Source organism: Cheilinus undulatus, linkage group 13 (genome assembly GCF_018320785.1).
Source record: "Cheilinus undulatus linkage group 13, ASM1832078v1, whole genome shotgun sequence".
NCBI lineage: Eukaryota > Metazoa > Chordata > Actinopteri > Labriformes > Labridae > Cheilinus > Cheilinus undulatus.
In genome coordinates, this window is record NC_054877.1 from 39,550,548 (window position 1) to 39,570,582 (window position 20,035).

At 42.1% G+C, this 20,035-nt stretch overlaps 1 protein-coding gene across 1 annotated transcript in view; it reads left to right on the forward strand.

Moving 5' to 3' along the window:
• Positions 1–20,035, forward strand: part of LOC121520241 — a 389,305-nt gene that overhangs the window by 141,525 nt on the left and 227,745 nt on the right. The window contains exon 3 of the mRNA XM_041803615.1: positions 4,589–6,402. Within this exon, the coding sequence (XP_041659549.1) occupies positions 4,894–6,402 (1,509 nt within the window). The 5' untranslated portion in view covers positions 4,589–4,893. The remainder of the gene's footprint in view (positions 1–4,588; positions 6,403–20,035) is intronic.

Here is a 20,035-nt window from a genome sequence, read left to right on the forward strand (position 1 = left end):
TGGAGGCAGCCTCAAGTAGCCAGTTAAAGAACTGCTTTTTTTTTTTTTCATTTCCACATGGCTGCACATTTAACACTGGCGGCTACAGCTAGGTATGCTTCTTCAAATCTATCAAGCCAAAAACACAACAGCACTATCTGAAACATATCCAAACAATTATCTTCTATGTACAAACCCACATCAGCAGCACCACAGTGCTGCACAGATCTGTAGAGCATGGAACCAAAACCCTATCCCTTGCAGACAATTATTCAAATCTAATACCTGAATCTGCTTGGACCCATGAAAAGAAAAGTGTGACTCAGCCTGACCTGTGATTAAACACAATACATGCATACAGTCACTTTTTTTAGTTTAAAGTGCTTTACTTTTTTATCTAATAGCAAAGTCTGTATTACACATTCCCTGATATTCATGCGCTTGTGCACAATGCACTCACAGATAAACAGCAGCAAATAAGCCCACCACAGTGCCTTTTTCTTTCTCTCACACATGTAAACACAGTCACAAACAGATGCATAGATCAATGAATACAAGCATTTGTTGAAACATCCACCCACTTATACATACTATAATCAAAATCTCACAACAAATACAACTCAAAACTTGCAAAAGTGCATGACATCAGCACATTGAGAGTACGTCTCTCAGGCTCCTTCAGCACATTTGCACAAAAATATCTCAAAGCTTTAAGGACTAATTTGATCATGTTGCACTAATGTGATATTTTTTGCTTTCTGGATGTTAAAATAATGAATTTTTTATTGTCACCTGCCTGTTTTGTTTTGTTTTTTCACGTACCTGTGAAATTCCATATTCTTCTACCCATAGCAGAGCGTTTTTACTGGTCCCCCATCAACCCGGTGCTATGCCACTGCTCTATTCCCAGTGCAGCCTGCTGCATCAAGAAGCGTTTTCCTGTCTCGGCTGCAGAGTAGCAGCTCTGTTTGAGAGCACAGAAGGAGAAATTTAGCGCCATCTTCTTTTTGAGGTGTGAAATAAGTGGAAGGCTTCTTTTCCATCTCTTCTGATTTTTTTTTCACTTGTCTGGTGAGGAGGGAAGGCAAGGCCTGAGCGGTTTCTCAACTCTGGTATCAAGCATGCAGCAGTGGCTGGTGGGGAGTTTGACTGTTGGCCACAACTGCTGGTGTGTGCTAGGGGCGGTAATTGATGCTGGCGCATGATCTGATGTGCTGCTGTGGTGCTGTTGTGTTTTGGATTTACTCTTCCACAAAGTGTTTTTTTATGCCTCCTTGCAAAGCAATAGCTGAGGTCTGAGGTGTTATATTTTCATCCCTCCCTCCATCTGTCTGCCCAGCCACTTTTGTTAACGTGATGTCTCAAAAACACTTCAACAGATTGTCTTCAAAAAATGTCCACACTTCCTCAGAGATGTTCTGATTTGATTTTTGGGTTCTACGGCCAAAGGTCAACATCGCTGAGCCTCAAATTCATTCTTGCTTGAGAGCACAACATCTCATGGTGTCCTTCAAACTTTTAAAAAATGTCCACTATGACTCTATGACCTCATTAAATTCTGGATGTCAAAGGTCAAGGACCTCTTGGGCAGCCATTGCCTGTAACATTTCTATGATTCGCTCTAAAAGAGAAAACACTGAAACATTTTACTGGACATTCAACTGCACTTTCACTGCATGGCAAATGGATACCTTGCAGAGGCGTATGACCACCAAGTAGTAGTTATAACTTTCGAGTGTGTTCAGTGGGTTCAAGGGATCTCAGATCTGTTAATAACTGACATCAGGGCTTTTGTAAAGATCTTCTTTCTTTGTGGAAAATAAAATTTGTTCGATAAAAATGTTAAATTGTGATTCATGTCCCTTTGGAATTTATTTTCTTAAAGCTTTATCCAGTAAACTCAAGGATTTTGGTATTTATTGTGAGGGAGAATACAAAAAGTGATTTAACTTGAAAAATCTCTTTTTTTTTTTTTTTTTTTAAATGAACAGTTAATCGAAACTAATTTTGAACTGAATGTGAACGGGAAATTACATTTTCACACTAGAAAAATATGTTTTTCACTTTTACTGATTTTATAAATCAAGCATGGTAAATTTGATTTGGCTTTTTGACAAAGAAAATACAGAAAAATACTATTAAATGTCGAGGTGGAAACAGATTTATACATAGTAATATCAATTGAATAAAAATATGTCATGTAAAATAAGTGAGTATATACATTTTCACCTCATTTAAGTCAGTATTTAGTAGATGCACCTTTGGCTGCAAACACAGCACTGAGTCTGTGTGGATAGGTCTCAGTCAGGCTTGCACATCTGGACGCTTCAGTCTTATTTCATTCTTCTTGCAAAACTACTCAAGCTCTGTCAGGTTGCATAGAGATCCAGTGTGAAAATCCCTTTTTAAGTCTTTAAGTTTTTAACTGGGTCTGGGCTTTGACTCAGCCACTCCAGAACATTCACCTTGTTGTCTTTAAACCATTTCTGTACAGCTTTTGCTTAATGTTTCAGGCTATTTTCTTGCTGGAAAATAAATTTCTCCCAAGCCAAAGCTCTCTTGCAGACTGAATAAGATTATCCTCCAGGACTTTCCTATTTTTGGCTAAATTCATATTACCTGCTACCTTTACAAGCCTTCCAGGGCTGACTGCTTAGAAGCATTCCCACGGCATGATGCTGCCACTGTGCTTCACAGTGGGGATGGTGTGTTTGTGGTGATGTGCAGTGTTTAGTGTCTGTAAAACATAGCACATCACCACAAACACACCATCCCCAAAAACACAATTTTGGTCTCATCAGACAACCTGACTATGGAGTCTCCCACACCCCTAGCTCAGATTTAATCTGTTTTCTTCGGCAGTGGCTTTCTCTGTACCTTTCTCCCATAAAGCTTTGACTGGTGTAGAACCTGACTAACAGTTGTTGTATGTAGAGTCCCTCCCATCTCAGCTGTTAACACTTGCAACTCATTCAGAGTAGTCATAGCTGTCTTGGTGGCCTCTCTCTACTCTCTTTCTTGCATGGTCACTCAGTTTGTGAGGACAACCTGATGGAGGCAGATTTATGGGCCATATTCCTTCCAATTCTTGATGATGGATTCATCTGAACTCCAGGGGATGTTCAGTGCCTTGTAATTCTTTTGTAGCCATCCCCTGACCTTTCAGTAACTTTTTGTCTGAGTTGCCTGGAGTGTTCTTTTGTCTTCATAATGTAATGGTAGCCATGGATACTAATGAACTAGTAACTGGACCTCCCAGACACAGGCGTCTTTATGTGACAGTCACTCGAGACACATTCACTGCACTCAGGTGCATTTCACTAATTGAGAGACTACGAGCATCAGTTGATTGGACCTGTGTTGACTTAGGTCAGTCACTTTAAAGAGAGTGAGTATTTCTGCAATCACTTATTTTACATTACATTTTTATTTAAATCTGTTGTCAAAAATCCAAATCATGTTGACCATGATTGATTTATAAAACCACTAAAAGGGTAAAACTGCCAAGGTGGTGAATACAGGCGCCGTAAGTTGACTTCTAAAGAAATTGTAATCAGTGCATCTTCTGCTTCTTGCTGCTTTAAGTTTGATTTTTCTAAAAAAAGAGTAAAATCTATGGTTTAGCTCTGTCAGAAGAGCAGGCGCCCCACATACAGAGGCATCTGACATATCGACCACGGATTCAACTCCCAGCCTCGACCCTTTGATGCATGTCTACACCCCTCTATCCTCCCCACATGTTCAGCTCTTCTATCAATAAGGACTAAAAAAGAATCTTAAAAAAATCTGTCTCTTTTGAGTCCTCCAGGATCGTGGAAGTGCAGCATCAAAATTGCTGGAGTGCCCATTGAAATAGTAATTTTCTGAATTACACAAGCCTGTCTTTGTCTGCACACATATTAATGATAAAAGGTCTTTATGTTAATTCAACCCGGCAAATAGTCACATTACTGACTTGTCAGATGCGTAGGCTGATATAACTGAAACACTTGTGATGTTCGAATGTTCTGATCTTAAAACCCGATTGATATCTGACATTTTCATTCGGCGTAGGATTTCCATTTCAGTGCATGAGAGAGTCTGACTCAGACACACGAGGCGCGAGGAACCTTTTACATCGCTAAACGCGCAGAGAAACACAAAGTGCATCTGCATCTACAGCTCACATCTGTATTGACATTCTCTAACTGACTGATCAAAGCTCAATATTAATCCAGCTTATTAATCAGGCATCAAAGTAGGATGAAGCTGGGGAGCTTGTCCTCTTTTGCTCTGCAGTCAGAAATCCTTGACAGTTCTCATTACTGAATGCTCCTTTCTAATTCTGTTATCCTATCTCCTTCCATGTAGAATAGTATAATGATAACTTTGTCCCCTTCTATCTAATAGATGTGAGAAAAAAACACTTAGGTCATTATGAAGGTATAAATGGATGTGCATTCAGGGCCTAAGAAGCCCCTTGTGCTGTGAAAATGTGATTGCTGCTCTGTTAAAGGTCTGTCCTGCCTGCTTGTCTGTGAATTCTCTACCTGTCTATGCCTCTGCACTTTTAATTAACGCAGTGCAATGATTAAAGTTTTAACTTAATTATCTTTATCTTTTCTCTCAGGGTGTTCAGGCCTCTGCGGGAAACTGAATGAGACGCTTCGCAAGACGAGTGGGGAAAAAACCAGCGGAGGGAGGCTTGCTGAGATAGAGGAAGACATAAGGGAGAGGAAAAAGGCAAAGAGAGAGAGAGAGACGGAGTGACTGACACCTGCCCTCCAGCTCCGTGTGAAGGGCAAAGCATGGGAGAGTGAGAGGAGGGGGGGCATGAAAAGAGGCAAAACAGAAAGGAGAATGAAGACAACCGGAAAACAAGGCCTGCCTCTAAGCAAACCTCGCTCAAATTAGGACATCTCGCCACAAGACAACATGATTACAAGGAATCTGCTCCTGCTGGTTTTCCTGTGCCTGTGGGAGGGGCGTGTAGGAGGTGCCAGTAAGATCCTACGTAGGAGAGGAGTGGGCGGATCGCACGTAGTGAAGCTAGCGGACAGCAGAGCTACGGACCAATGGGACGCGAACGTAGATGCGAATTCAATGCCTGTAGTGACTCTTAGAAACCTGATAAGTCACGAGCAGGCGGCCGACGCTGGATCTTTTTCTTACTCCAAAATGTTGCAGAGTCATGCTGCTCCGCAAGTCGCCAGCAAGGAGAGGCAAGCATTCAAGCCCAAGCGTGACATCGACTCTAAAAAGGAAGTGACTTCTTTACACATCAATAAGGAGTTAAACCAGGAGGTGAAGAAAGTTAGGAATAGCACCAAGAACTCCGAGACAAAACTAGGAAGATCTGAGAAAATATTTCACCATAAATCAGAGGGACACGCCAATAGAACCAGGTCTAAGTCAGGGTCTAGATCCAGAAGTAGGCCTGATCTGAATGTCCACACTACTGGCGTGCCAGGGAAAGGCTTCAGCATTGATTCAAGCAGAAAGCTAAACCTCACTGGGAGTTACGGCGTCCTGAAGCTGCTGTCGAAGGAGAACTTAGTGAGGATTGTCAATTCCCAGATGCAAAGCGTCCCTGGCCTGAGCTTTCCGAGCAAGGGCAGCCGGAGCAGGAAGCGAGATTTGATTGACGTTAATCACGGACAGTTAGAGGCTCAGAAAGCACAGCGACAAGATATGGCTGTCACTCAGTTTCACACTGGATTTGATAATCAGACAGCATATCCTTATGTAAGCCCAGACCCCACGCCAGATCTTAATCGAGACCAGGGCAGCAACACTTATAATAATGCTCTAAGTGTGGCCAATCCAAGTAAAGGGCAGGGTGTCGTAGGAACACAGGGTTCAGATGGTGGCGATAATAAGAGCAAACACCTTGTTCGCTTACTGTCAACGCCTCACAGCGAGGTCAACCTCAGCCTGGAGAAGGAAGTAATAGGCAGCCAAACAGAGCCACCATTTACATCGACAAAACATTTCCCACTGTTTGCTCCCTCTGAAACAAATGATTCTCCGCCGTCTGTGCTGACAATGCAACCCCTGGGAGTAAGAGCGGGGAACAGAGCAGCAGATTCCCATAGAGACCCATTAACAGAGTCAGCTCACTCTGCTCAAACAGAACCCAGCACAGCTCAGTACCCTGCAGATGAAGACAACAAACTTGTCAACAGCAGTCATGTCCTGAGGCTCCATCCGGCTCCCGAATGGAGCCACGAAGCACAAGATGCTGGGATGCAAGCTGTCGAGCCAGAAAATGGGAAAGGCCTTGTGTTCGAGGAGGCAGAGGAGTCGGAGGTGGAGGAGGAGGAGGGAGTGCCTGACCGGATGGAGAGGAAGGGGCCGCGCTCTCGCAGCAGGAGGAGCTGGATCTGGAACCAGTTCTTTGTGATCGAGGAGTACGCCGGGCCTGAACCTGTGCTCATCGGACGGGTAAGGGAAAAAAACTTCATTCAACATTTACAAGGGCTATGAACTTTTTCATCAATGATTTATGAATATTTAAGACAATGACACAAGCCTCCTACATGGGTTCTTTAACCCAAGGCTGTACAGATACTTATCTTACAAAAGAACACTTAGCATAATCTAACCTCAGAGTCACTCTGCAAGTTGTGAGAGGATTGTTATGAACCTGCAATTGGAATTGATTTACATTGCTTCAATGCAATGTGGTGCCTCCAAGGTAGCCGTAAAACCTCAATGAATCAATGGTGCATTGAGGCGCTACAAAAGCCCCAGATCACATCTACCCAAGGGGCTAGTCATGATCGCTTCCAATCCACACCCACCAAAGGGAATTGACATATCCATGAGAATTAATAGGTTTACTTTTTCCGTCCACCATTGATCCCCACCCCAAGGCGAGAAAGCAAGAGTAGTCGGAGTGTTCCCTCATTTCCCTGTAGGTCAGGCCTGTCAGCTCTCCTCCCTCATGGTCAGAGGTCTGCAAGGTCCCGTTAATGCTATTTCATTTGGACTGATTTACACTCGCTTTGACAGGATTTATCACCACCTTCTCTCTTAGCACAACACACACAGAGCCATAGTCCTAATGCTCTGCGATGTAATTTATTACAATCATTGACTGGGTATGTCTCACCCCCACTGCCTGACGCACACTCCCACCTCGGTTTTTACGCAGCGAGCAGATAAGCGTGAAGGAGGTCACGTGGACGGGACAGAAGGTGTCTCAGAGTCCGGGGTTGTAAATGCTTTCGCTCTCGGTCCACTCTCAGCATGCACCAACTGTCTCAGCACCCAGCTGCGGTAGATGAGCTAATTTATAAGCCTGTGTGGCCAGTTTGCTGAGCAAATGAATAGTAATGATCCCTGTGTGACTGCTGCAGGCTGTTGGACGCCACATAGAGTGAGAATTTTGTGTGTTGTTTGTGTGAGTGCTTGAAGTTGAGCTGGTGGTTAAAGGCTTCGGCTCAGTAGGAAATCTTTCACACTCAATGGACAAAAGGTTCAAATTATTCTGTTTGTATTTTTACTATTCAGGAGCTGAGTGCACCAGCTGGGTGAACGCCTGGGTGGGTTTGGGTTTAAGTTATACTCTGTGCACCAGACTGACTTTAAACCCATTTGTGTTGCATCTCGGTGTAACTATTATGCCAAAGAGGGACTAGGCACAAATTTGAAAGATCATGATCATCTAATACAAACTGAAAAAAGTTATGGTCACAAAACTTTGACACTAGAGGAATCTCTATTTACCTAAAACTGCCATCAGCAGGGATGGACCGGCAATCTAGCACACCGAGTTTTCCCGGTGGGCCTACACACTTTTGGGCCGGCATGATTTCTTCTATTTTATTTTATTTATTTTTTCCACTAAGCACCGGTCCATTGAGCAGGGGCAGTGACCCATTGGTTGTTTAATTTTAGTGACAGTTTACTGGTCCAATCATGTCTCCTCAAGGTCCATTTACACCCCTCCTCTCAACACGGTCTGGCTGCAGACCTTTCATCTGAGATGCCGTATATCTCAGAACTAAAATACATACTAAAACTTTCAAAATAAAATCTGAATGAACTTCAAGGTAAGGGTGATGGTTAGGATACCAAAAGTTAAGTGTTATAAACCTGATCTCAAATGTTTAACGAAGCCAAGTGAACAGTCTGCTTTCAAGAAATGCTCATCAGACATGAAAACAATTTAAACAAGGGAGCGTAGCTTATGTAGCTCTGTTGTCTCTACGTAGACAACAGAGCCAAATAGCTACTTTAGCATAATGGCTCCGTTATCTATAGCTTCGTCATCTTAAGCAACTGTAGCTTAAGCCTACTTAGCTATGTAGCTCGTGTAGCTAGAGCAAAGCTGACTTAGCCATAGATAACAGAGTTTCGTTGCTAATGTAGCTATGTAGCTAAGGTAGTTAAAGCTTTCTCACAAAGCCACATAGACATGCTATCAAGGTAGCTATGTTAACTTCAGCAATGTTTGATAAAGCTCATGATGGTAAAACTTATTTAGCTACATTTGGGCAGGGAGTAATGTTAATGATGTAGTTTGCACATCTTTGTTAGCTTTAGCGAAAGCTAAGGAAGCTATGCTAACTACATAATAAAGCTAATGCGAGCCACTATTCATGTAACTACCTTTATAACAGATCTATACATAATTTAATTGGATTAGACCTCTGATCTTTTTCTCTGTATTATTTTATCAAATGTTGTTTGGTCTCTTTGCTATGTGGTTACTTTATGAACATTACTGACAAACTTTGTTTATAAATAAAGTTGAATAAAAAAATCTAACATTAGAAATACATTTTACCATCAAAGTATGACACTTTCCTTCTGAGATACATGGTTCGAGCCAAAAATGCCAGGGTTAAATTGTCTTCCCGGTCCAGTCCTGACCTGTGGGTAAAGTTTATCCATTATTTGAGTGTATTGATTTTCACAAAGGGCACTGATCAAGATCAATCAACCACAGACATTGATCAGCTGATTAACCACATAAAGAGAGCAGGATCACAGTCAGATGAAGGCCCATCACATCCAAAATCATCTTAGGATTGATCACTCAGTCGTGAAACATCACCACTATCCAGATTCTTCTTTGCTCAAAGCACTGAGCATCTAATGACTCATGTGCTTATAAAAAGCCAAAGATTTGTGTACTTTCTAAAAATGCACAGGCTCGTCCAAGCACATGGTAATCACTGATTTAAAAATACAGGTGTAAAGATTCAGCAGGAGAACATGTCATGATTCTGACAGGTTTCCTGGAAAAAAATTAAGGAGGAAAAAATGAAGACGAAGGCCTAACATAGTCTCTTCAAGCTTATATATCTTTGCTTTTATTGAAGTCTGCTGGTGTTGAAATTAAACCTTGGTTGCTTTATCGCGTTGACATCATGCTCTTATTTTAAACATCACTCAGAGTCCGGGGTCTCTAGCTTTCTAGTTCAGTGCCTTTGCTGGTGCTTGAAAGGATTTGATGTCAAGATAAAAGCAGTGGAGAGCTGTCTCTGACCTGAGCAGGGTTCACACTTTAGCATCACATTCTTGTCCTAACAGTGTTCAAGTGTACACATCTCCTCAAAAAGACTCAAAATATGACTTGATTTGAACTGCATTGCCTTTTGGTTTTGCAGCTCCTTGGACTCGAGCCATCATCAGAGTGTAGTCAGATGTAAGCGTGAATGAAAAGGGATACTTGATTTATTTTTCTGTACTCTTATTCAGTAGATTGATGTAGAACTAAGTAATTCAAGTAACAAGATAGTTGATTTATAAGTTTGATTACATAAGGCCTTAACAGTGGTGTGTACTGCGTTACAGTCTTTGCATATCCCGAATGTTATTTTCAAAAGGAATCTCTTGGATGTGTAATCTGATAAATTAATTGTAAAAGTTTGCAGTTCAAGGCAAAACAGTTTCATACTGAAAAAAAATAAATAAATAAGAAGAACTGACAATGATTCTGTGGCCCTTTCACTCGTTTAAAAATAATATGCTGGGTCCATCCATACATCCATTTACGTTTGTATGAGCTATCTGCACTAGCTCCATCACAGCTGCCAACCTAAAGTGAGCATACCCAACTTTTCACTGCAGTCTCTGTTATGTGGCTCTTAGCAAAGCTAGTCATAAGGGGTGGATAGGTAACACTTGCCAGGGCCCAGAGTGATGGAGGGGCCCATGGAGGTTCACAAAGACTTTGTCCATCATATAAGCAGTAACTACTTTTGATTTTATTCCCGAAATACTCACCATTAACTTACAAAAATGTACAATTTATTTACTGCTGCTTGTTTCATAATGTAGAACTCAAATAGTAAGTGCCTTTATCTTTGAGGCTAGTGCTAACGCTACTGATCCAGGGTTCAAATGTTATCAAATGATGTCTGGGGAGGGCTCTGCACTGGGTCTTTTAGACTGGCTGTGAGTATAAAATTTGGCCTATATTTTTAATGTTCGATCGTTGATAGCCACAAAATAAATCAGTATAGCCCAGTGTTTAAAGGTCACATATTTCACCCCTTTAAGACAAATTTATATTGGTCTCAGAGGTCCTAAAACATACCTGTGAAGTTTGTTGCTGAAAAACACTCTAGTATTGGATTTTTTGCATGACTAAAAACCCCTCTGTTTCAGCTCTAATCAGAATAAGCTGTGTCTGTGGCTTTAAATGTTACTGAACTGTCTGACTCCGCCCTCCATCCTCCTCTCACCAGGGTGGTGCTAACCTGAAATCATGAGGGGAAAATCTGAGAACGGCTTGTTTCAGCACATACTAGTATTTTCTGAAAGGTGGAGAACGGGGGTGGGGGTGTGGGGGGTTCTTGGGGGTATTGCAAAGTGCTGCAAAACTGGAACACAGTGCAAGCAAGCTGAGTATGTGTATTTTGGGGGTAAGTGTGCATAAGCCTTTAATGCATTATTTTTTTTTCGGTATTTTCCCCAGCACTTACGAGATACACCTATTTTCATGCCCAGTATGTTTCATGTGCACAAAGCTGGACAGAACCTGCAGCCTTCATGAGTCTCACAGAGCCACAATAATACGCCAGCATTTAATTTGGTTGTTTTTGCCATACCACTTTGACTGATGATGGTCCAAACCGAACGCTACAAAGCAGCGTTAGCCGCCACAGAGAAGATGGAAGAGCTCACGGTCCGGCTTACAGATGGCACTGTGTGTAAAGCCATTAGTGCCAATCTGCTGTGTCAAGCAGGTGTTTATGCCAGCACATTGTATGGCACTCAAGGAGGGAACAACGCCAGGCCACACACAAGCCCATATGATAGTGCTGACACTTGGAGTACACCCAGAAAGCTATTGTGACTGTTGGTGTTTGTGTGCACGCATTGGGCTGAAGATGCGTATGATTAGTACCACACTGTATTATACAGTGACGGCACACATGAATAATGCTCTTATAGATCTTAATACGCTTATGAATTTTTAATCTCCCGCTCTGCTCCATGTAGGCTGGCGCTATAGGTAGAGAGATCAATGCGGACACGCTGCTGTGTTTCACTCTCGATCAGGCCTGATTGTACTTTAATGGAGAGAGCTGCAATGGAGGGTGTGAAGAAAGATTGACTGTACAGGCCAAGACTGACTCCACCTGCCAGATATGACACCAAACCCAGGCTCAATCAGCTGCAGACGCTGTTGCCTGTGACTCACAACACGTGTCTCGCTTTCACTTGGCTGTCCGCGCGCGCACTCACACCACACAAACCGTGTACATCTAAAGGTGTGATTCTGTATTTAATTGCAGGCTCCCTTTAACAAGCCGCCCGCTAACACTGATTCATGCTGTGTTTTTGTGTGATCGCTGACAGCTCGGTTTTTGGATAAATCTCCACTAAAGCTGGAAACAAGAGCCAGGACTCTAATCTGTGATGTCAATGTGAGACAAAGGCTCTGCAGCTAAACTGATAATGAATTTTGGGGCCAACTTTTTGGACGCGCTGACAGCACCCAGTGTTTTGCTGATATTTATGAGCGCTGTCTTTGATTTCAAATTGTTACAAAGCCATTTTATAAAGGACCCAGCTCATTTGGAATTAAACTGAAAAGACTCAGCCAACGAGTCACCAGCTGTCCGTTTTAGCGGAGCTCGATACGTCAAAAGATCTGACTCGCTATGTTTACTGTAGCATCTTGTTTTGGAGAGCTGTTATGGTTCACAAGAGTTGCCAAAAAGGGCATAAAACATTTTTGAGTAGCGAATTGTGTGACTCAGTTTTGTGCCCTCTCTCAGCACGCTCTCTCTATCTTTGTCTCCCACAAATACAGGCATGCACACAGACTCGCAGACGATGCTGTGTTACTATATTTTCTCACGCTGGAGTGTCTCTGCCCCATGATAATTGTGAATTTAATTGATGCTGTCACATGGTCTGTAATGGGGTTTCAAGTGATTGCAGAGGCAGAGTGAAAGAAACACAGATTTTTCTTGAGGAGAAAAGGCGCCTCAGCAGAGCTGGGATTAAGAAAAAAACACCACTTTCTGATTAGCTTTTCTTCCATCCTCACTGCTCTCTTGAAATGCAAACTCCCTAACACCTCATGTGGGAAAGAAACGTGACATATATAATCGTTTCTTCCTGTGTGAGGAAATTTGAGCTTTTCCATCCTGCCCTGTTTCACCTTTATATCAACTGAAGTGTTTGAGCTACCTGTAGAGATACTAATACGCATACGTAATTCAGCAGTGCAACAGGAAATGAGCTTAGGCTACCATCATTAGCATATCATTAATTTCAGCATGAACATACATAATTCATAGTTAGTGAAATATTCCTGTTGCACAATTAACATTATTGTCTTTGCCACACATGACTCTCACACTAAAGTGCAGCATGAATAAAAACATGCAGACATCAATGTGAATGAGTAATTAAACACTTTGTGTAGGATTCTGACACACCAAATGATAGCAGCCATTCCCACACTAGTGTATGCTGAGCTCTCTCATTATAGTGAATCATTCATTAACATTCAGAGCTGAAAATCGCCCTGCAAAATGCACTTAAAAGAGTCCAGCAGCCAGAGGGCTTCTGAAGATATATAAATAACACGCTTATTGACTATAGTCTTATTGGTGCCTCCTGCGCCTCCTTTTGGAGCCTCTGGGTGAGACGTGCGCACACATGATATTGTGAAATTGGCCTGCGGGAAGTTGACGGTGTGATGCAAGGACGAGAAGGAGGCTGTCACAGGAAGTTAAGGGCTGGTGTTTGAGACTGTGTAAGCGTGCATACACACTCTGTTTTCTCTGACGCTCACTCTAGCAAAGCTCTTCTGTCATCAGCTACAAGCCAGTGGTGGGAACTAACAATGTACATTTATCCAAGAGTTGTTTTGAGGTAAAATGCTTTTTATTCAGATTTATAATTTATGTCACTTTATGCTTTAGCTCAGCTGCACTTTACAGCTGGATGATGGAACCTTTTTTTCTCATTTTCACTTAGACAGTCATGTGCTCAAGTTTTAGGGTGCTAAAATGTATCACTCTTCATAATGGCCAAATGAGCCACAGTCCAGAACTGGGCAGGTGCGACCAGAGTCAAGCTTGACACATATATGTTGCTAGGCAGCCAAGGTCAAGCTCAATGGCATTTCTTTTGTCTGGGCCGTTTTGCCCCTGGTAATACACCCAGAGACTGCTGACGGTTTTTGTGGGCCCTGGGGACTTCCACAGCACGGCATGCAGTCCTACCTCCCCTGACCGTATCCTAGGCCAGGGGTTCTCAAACTTTTCATCCTGTGACCCTAAAATAATCACACCTACCATCCCCGGAGGTAGTCAGTGTCTTGCGACACCCCTCAGGGGTCCCACCCCCCCACTTTGGGAACCACTGCCCTAGGCCCTGCTTACCCACTACTTCCAGCCCTTACACTTCCTTTAAAGTGTGGAGTTTGTTATTTTTTCACCAGATTATCTTCTTATGGCTCTGGTAATATAAAAGGACATCCAGAGCATGACCTGGGTTGTGTCAGTCATGCCTACATTTCATCCTCTGGAGGAGGGATCCTTGGAATTCTTCTGAGTTGGGTTCTATGGAGGTGAGGCTAGAGTCCTCCCTGGAAACTGTTAAACACATGTTTAGAACAGGCTAGTGAGTGTGCGTGATTATGTCATTGGAATGGTCGTGCCCATACACCCAACGGAGGCAAAAATCAGAATAGAGGCAAAACTGACAACAGTGTTGTACAGCTTATATATTTATATTTATAATATACCCACGTTCTTTGAGCTGCTTTACCCATACAGCTTTACTTTGATGCCACAAAATAATGATGATAACATATTTAAATAGAGCATTAAAAGTGTATGGAGTGGTTGAGGACAAGTAAAACTGTGCCTATTGGATTGTGGGTAATTCCTGTGAGTGGAGGATGTGCATCCTTGAAATATGCAACTGTAAATGGATTGAATTAAATCCCTGTATAGAGATATGCTCTGCTCATTGTGCACTCCAGCAAGTGCTTGGACCAACCTGCTTCTTGTATACTATAGTTTTTAAACACAGGGCAGCTATACAACATACCATGGGAAACTTTTGGGAAGGTTTACAGTATAGATATAATGAAGTTGGAGTAAATGAGAACAGTCTTCCATGTTTTTGACCAAGCACATTTCTAGTTTTACTTAATGGGTCGTCAGGACCTTTAAGCAGGACCTGTCGAAATTTAGTGTGATCTGATTGGTCAGTGGCACATCATCAACATTACCTATCATCTTGTGGCACAAGCCACAGGTCATCATTTGGTCAGAGGTAACATGAAAACATATATAAAGAAAAGTTACATTTTTGAGGTGGAAAACCACTGGATTTTATATGAAACTGCACATTCTGTCAAGAAAGCATAACCCTTTAAGCTTAATGTACCCACCCATGATCAAGGCAGAAAAGTCCCGGGATAACAGGAACAGCAAATCGACTTCATAAAGACACCATCATGTTGTTTCAGTGTCTTGCCCAAGGACACATCAACATAAAGCTGATTGAACTCCTGACCATCTGGTTAGGAGATGACCGACTCTACTTACTGAGCCAAAGTCACCCCAAGCACGCAGACTGAAAGCCATGTCAGAGTGGGTGGCCTGCACATTGGTGGCCTGAGCAGTTGGGGGTGTCATGCCTAACTCAGGGTCACTTTGGTAGTACTTACAAAGTGAAATGGCATTTATAGCAACCCCAAATTTTCCATTTCTAGCAAACCAGCAACTTTCCTAATGCACCCCAAGTCCCTTTAGTCTTAGCTACTACCAACCTGTACTTAAAGGTCTCATACTGCACCTGTTAAACTGTAATAACTGCAGTTATGACAACTACAATAACAATCATGATATAAAGGTCTAAAAGGGGGCTATTCTGGTACTTTTCGTAATGGATTTTGCTGACAATTCTATACCTGTAATATCATTTGAATAATGCAGTTTGAGAATCAGAAAAGATAATCCAAGACTTTGACAAAATATCCAGGATGTTGGGCGCCAGTTTAGCTCACTTAGTCAAGCATGCACCCTTATATAAAGGCTATAGTCCTCAACACACTGGTCGTGGGGTAGATCCAGTCTCTGAGCTGTTTGGTGCACTCTCTCTCCCCATATTTTCTGTCTCTCTTCAATTATTCTATCTGAATGAAGGCAAAAAGACCCAAATAATAATAGAAATCCAGAGTGTCACAATGACATCTCTGCTTGGCTCTCAGAAAGCCGGGCTTCAAAAGTGATCACAAATTCTCCTTTTCAAACTCTGAGCTGTAAGTGAGACATGAAATTGTTAAATGGGGTATATCTAAACAAACGATCAAATAAGGAAGTGTTTAAGGCGTATGCATGTGACGTTTTAATCTGTTTCATTTGAATAATTCTAAAACAACTTTTGACTCTAATTGCAGATGGCTTTTTCTTCTGCTAATGTTATTAGATGTATTTACCCTCATTACTTATCGCTCCATATACCCGTTTGTACTGTCAGAGGCAGAGTCTGCAATTTCTACACTGGGTTCAAATGGTTGAGAGATTCAAAGGAAAAAAACTCAAGCACATGGTGGATGAATTTGCTTATTACAGGCAATTTGTGTCTAAATGTATTTTTAACGTAATGCTGTTTTCTGTGAGAGGAACGGCTTGTTCTAGGCGAACATAAATGTTTTTAGAACATCAACAGAGTAAAGATCACAACTTTGTAAGCAGGTTGCTGATCTTTTTTTTCTACATGGTTGTATTTCTGACAGAATAGCAGATTAAATTGTGTTTCCTGCCTGCAGTTATGGATAAATGTTTCATGTTAAACAGAACTCTGGGACTTAGGAGCATTACCACCTGTTACAACAAGATTCACCCAGACGACTTGAATTAAAATCTTAGAAATTCCACTTCAGTCGATATTTCAAACTCTTATTCGATGCTTTATGTCTTTATTCCATGTTTTCTTACTGGGCATGGTTGAACACCATTATCATGCTGTATGTATGGCTACTCTTGTAGTCAGCCACTGTAGCAAAGAACTGAGGTGGAAGATTTTAAAGAGGAAGTAGTAAACCGGTAGCTGACCCTGCAGTAATCTTTCCATTTACATTCTCCACAAAATCACCTGTGTTAGATTCTGTCTCCAGACCCAATATGCAACTTTTCCACCTACATATACCCCTAACGATGTTGCTCTAATCATGCAATAGCTTCAACAGGGAGAAAAGCATCCATCCCATTTCCACAGATCACCCTTATCTTCTGCTTTCTGCACTATCCAACTCTGGCAGCAGGCCACGGTTCTCTCCTGAGATGTTCATCTGTTTCATGGCTCTTGTCCACACAACAGCCCTCAGCCAGGTTTGGGAGGTATCCATTATACTGTTTAAGCTTCCCCAAATCTTGTATAGAGTATCACTGTAACATGATTACAAGAAGCAGTTCAGACCGATGACCAGCGAATGTGCAGAGCATGTACCTTCACGTGTTTCATTCAGTTTGTGCCAAAGGATTGAAGGAAACAGAGTCGGACAACCCCCATAAGGACACTTGATAGTCTTTTAAAGTCATTTTTTATTCTCATGAATCTACATCCAGTACCCCATTATGACAAAGTGAAAACAGAATTTTTGAATTGTTTGCAAACTGAAATTTCTCATTGACATAATTATTCAGACCCATTGCAACAACACTGGAAATTTAGCTCAGGTCATCCCATTTCTCTGGATCATTGCTAAGATGATTTTACAGCTTGACTGGAGTCCACCTGTGGTAAATTCAATTGATTGGACAGAATTTGGAAAGGCACACATCTCTCTATAGAAGGCCTCACAGCTGACAATGCATATCAGAGCAAAAACCAAGCCATGAGGTCAAAGGAACTGCCTGCAGAGATAGGACTGTTGCAAGGCACAGATCTGTAGAGAGTTACAAAAGATTCTCCTGCAATAAAAGTTCCCAAAAGCACAGTGGCTTCCATAATTCTCAAATGGAAGAAGTTTGACACAACCAGGTCTCTTCCCAGAGCTGGTCACCAGGTTAAACTGAGCAATCGTGGAGAAGGGCATTAGTAAGAGGGGTGGCCAAGAACCCGATGGTCACTTTGACTGAGCTCCAGAGATCCTGTGTGGAGATGGGACAAAGTTCCAGAAGGACAAGCATCACTGCATCGATCTGGGCTTAAGTCAGAGTAGCTAGACAGAAGCCCCTCCTCAGTGAAAAACACAAAAAACGCCAAGCAACAAGCCTGTCTCCAAGCTCTGCTCAGTCTGAGTCTAAATACTTAAGTTAATGTGAGATTTCAGCTTTTTCTCTTTCATAAATTTGCAAAAATTTCAAAACATCAGTTCTTACTTTGGTAAGACAGGGGAATGAATGTAGATTAATTAGAGAAAAAAATAGTTTAAATGGCTGTAACATCAGGCTGCAACATCACAAAAATGGAAAAAGTGAAGGGAGTCTGTCTACTTTCTAAATGGACTGTATACTTGTTCACAAACTTCACTGACTAAAGGTCACATGTTATCCTTTTAAGACAAGTTTATATTGGTCTCAGAGGTCCCCAAAACATGCCTGTGAAGTTTGTTGCTGAAAAAACACTCCAGTAGTGGATTTTTGCATGTCTACATAACCCCTCTGTTTCAGCCCTGCTCAGAACGAGCTGTTTCAGTGTCTGTGGCTTTAAATGTGACTGAGCTGTCTGACTCCGCCCCTCTCAGAAAATGGATGTGGCTTAATGAATGTGTCTCTCCTGATCCAACTGAGAGGAGGATCAGGAGAGGAGGGTGGAACTTTCTTCCAAGCTGGGAGGGCCAACTGAACCTGAGGGCAGGGCTAACTCCCCACATGACATCATGAGGGGAAAATCTGACAACGGCTTGTTTCAGCACTTATTTTCTGAAAGGATGAGAGAGAGAGGGAGGGAGCAGAATTTTCTGATACTAGGGGGGTTGTGGGCAGGCCAGGGGGACATATTTTGGTTAGAAAACCCTTCCCCCTGTAAGAGTTAAATTACTTGTTTTCTTGTATGTTCTTTCCTTTAGAAGTCCTTTTTGCACACATAAACCAGGCATCTGATAATGTGAAGTATGTGTTTGAAATCAGACAAATACCAGCTGAATTTACTGTTCACTCAGTGTTTGCTGCTTGATCACAGTTGTCTAACTCTGTTACTTCATGCTTAATGGACTCTCCACTGTGTCCAGTTTGGTTGTGTTAATATCTGTGGGCTCTGTGGCAGAAACCCACTGCTGCTCTGGTTTGTTGTGCCTGTCTGACAACATCCAGCAGCCAGTGTTCATCACGCTTGGCACCCACAGTGAGCTTCGAGCGTCCTTATGATGGCGTCACCTGTGTGCTCAGACACAACACTACCTGTGCCGACCAGCTTAGGGCAGTTCTGCAGCTGCCATGGCTTACAAACACGCAAAACAAAGTAATCCTTCAGAGTACTCTGATTACGTTTTCTGATACAGAGAGACATAACTTGTTTTTTAGCAGTTTAAGTAATTTGTTACATAGTTACTTTTTTCTTAGAAGTAATCCATTCCTGAACAAAACTACCCCTGCCCTTTGTTCCATTGTATTTAGTGGGTCCAAAAAAGACAGAAAAGGAAAAGATTCCCTAAAGCACTGTTTTTGTTTCTCTTCTAACTGCTGACATGTTGGCACTTAGCTGTGAGCAGCAGAAGTTAAACACAGCTGTGTCAGTGTGTGTGTTCCTAGCGACTGAGAGAAGGAGAGGGCAGAATTATCCCCTCTGTGTTGAAGTTTTGGACAGAAAAACATTACGGTGAAATAAAGACCAACAGCTCTTTTTGTACTGTTTTTAAAGTATTACACCCAGCCTTTGCATTAGCTGTAAAGCTATAAAGGTGTTAATGATGTTATCAGGCTGCAGAGTGATGGACTATTGGCCTTCAAAAGCTAAAGATTGACAACAGAGTTCACTTGCTGAAAGGCAGCTGAACGGTAGGTTACACACCGTTTTTATAACCAGCAGGTGGAACAAGTAGTTTTTGAATCATCCCCTGATTTGTACCTTTCAGTAACTTTTTCTCTGAGTTAAAGCCTTTGCACATCGGGTCCCAATATTTCATCCAAATATTTTGCTCCTTAAAAAAGAAAATCGAGCTCATGTTGTTCTAATCAAGGTGGCACACTGATGCCGAAATTTCCGGCCGTCATTTTTTTTTTCCGGAATAGGCTTGGTTTTATGCGAAATTTTGCATCAGTCCAAGTCATTTCAACGGGTGAGTGATGATTCAAAACAGTGCCCGCTGCTTCCTCCTTGCTTGCTCACCCCCACTGGACCCCTCCTCCCTCTCTCTCTCTGTCACGGGTTACGTGGAAAAAACTCAAAAAGGGAGGACCCAAATGCAGATAACACAAAAGATTGATTTAATGAAACAAAAGAACTTACTCAAAATAAATCCAGGAATCAAACTCAAAGAAACAAAACAAAATCCACTGGGAGCACGAGGAAGCACGAGGAAGCACGAGGAGTAACAAGCACGGGGAAGACATATGCAATGAACCGACACAGACACAGGGAGACACAGAGCTTATATACACAGGGAGTGATTAACAATGGCAGACAGGTGTGGACAATC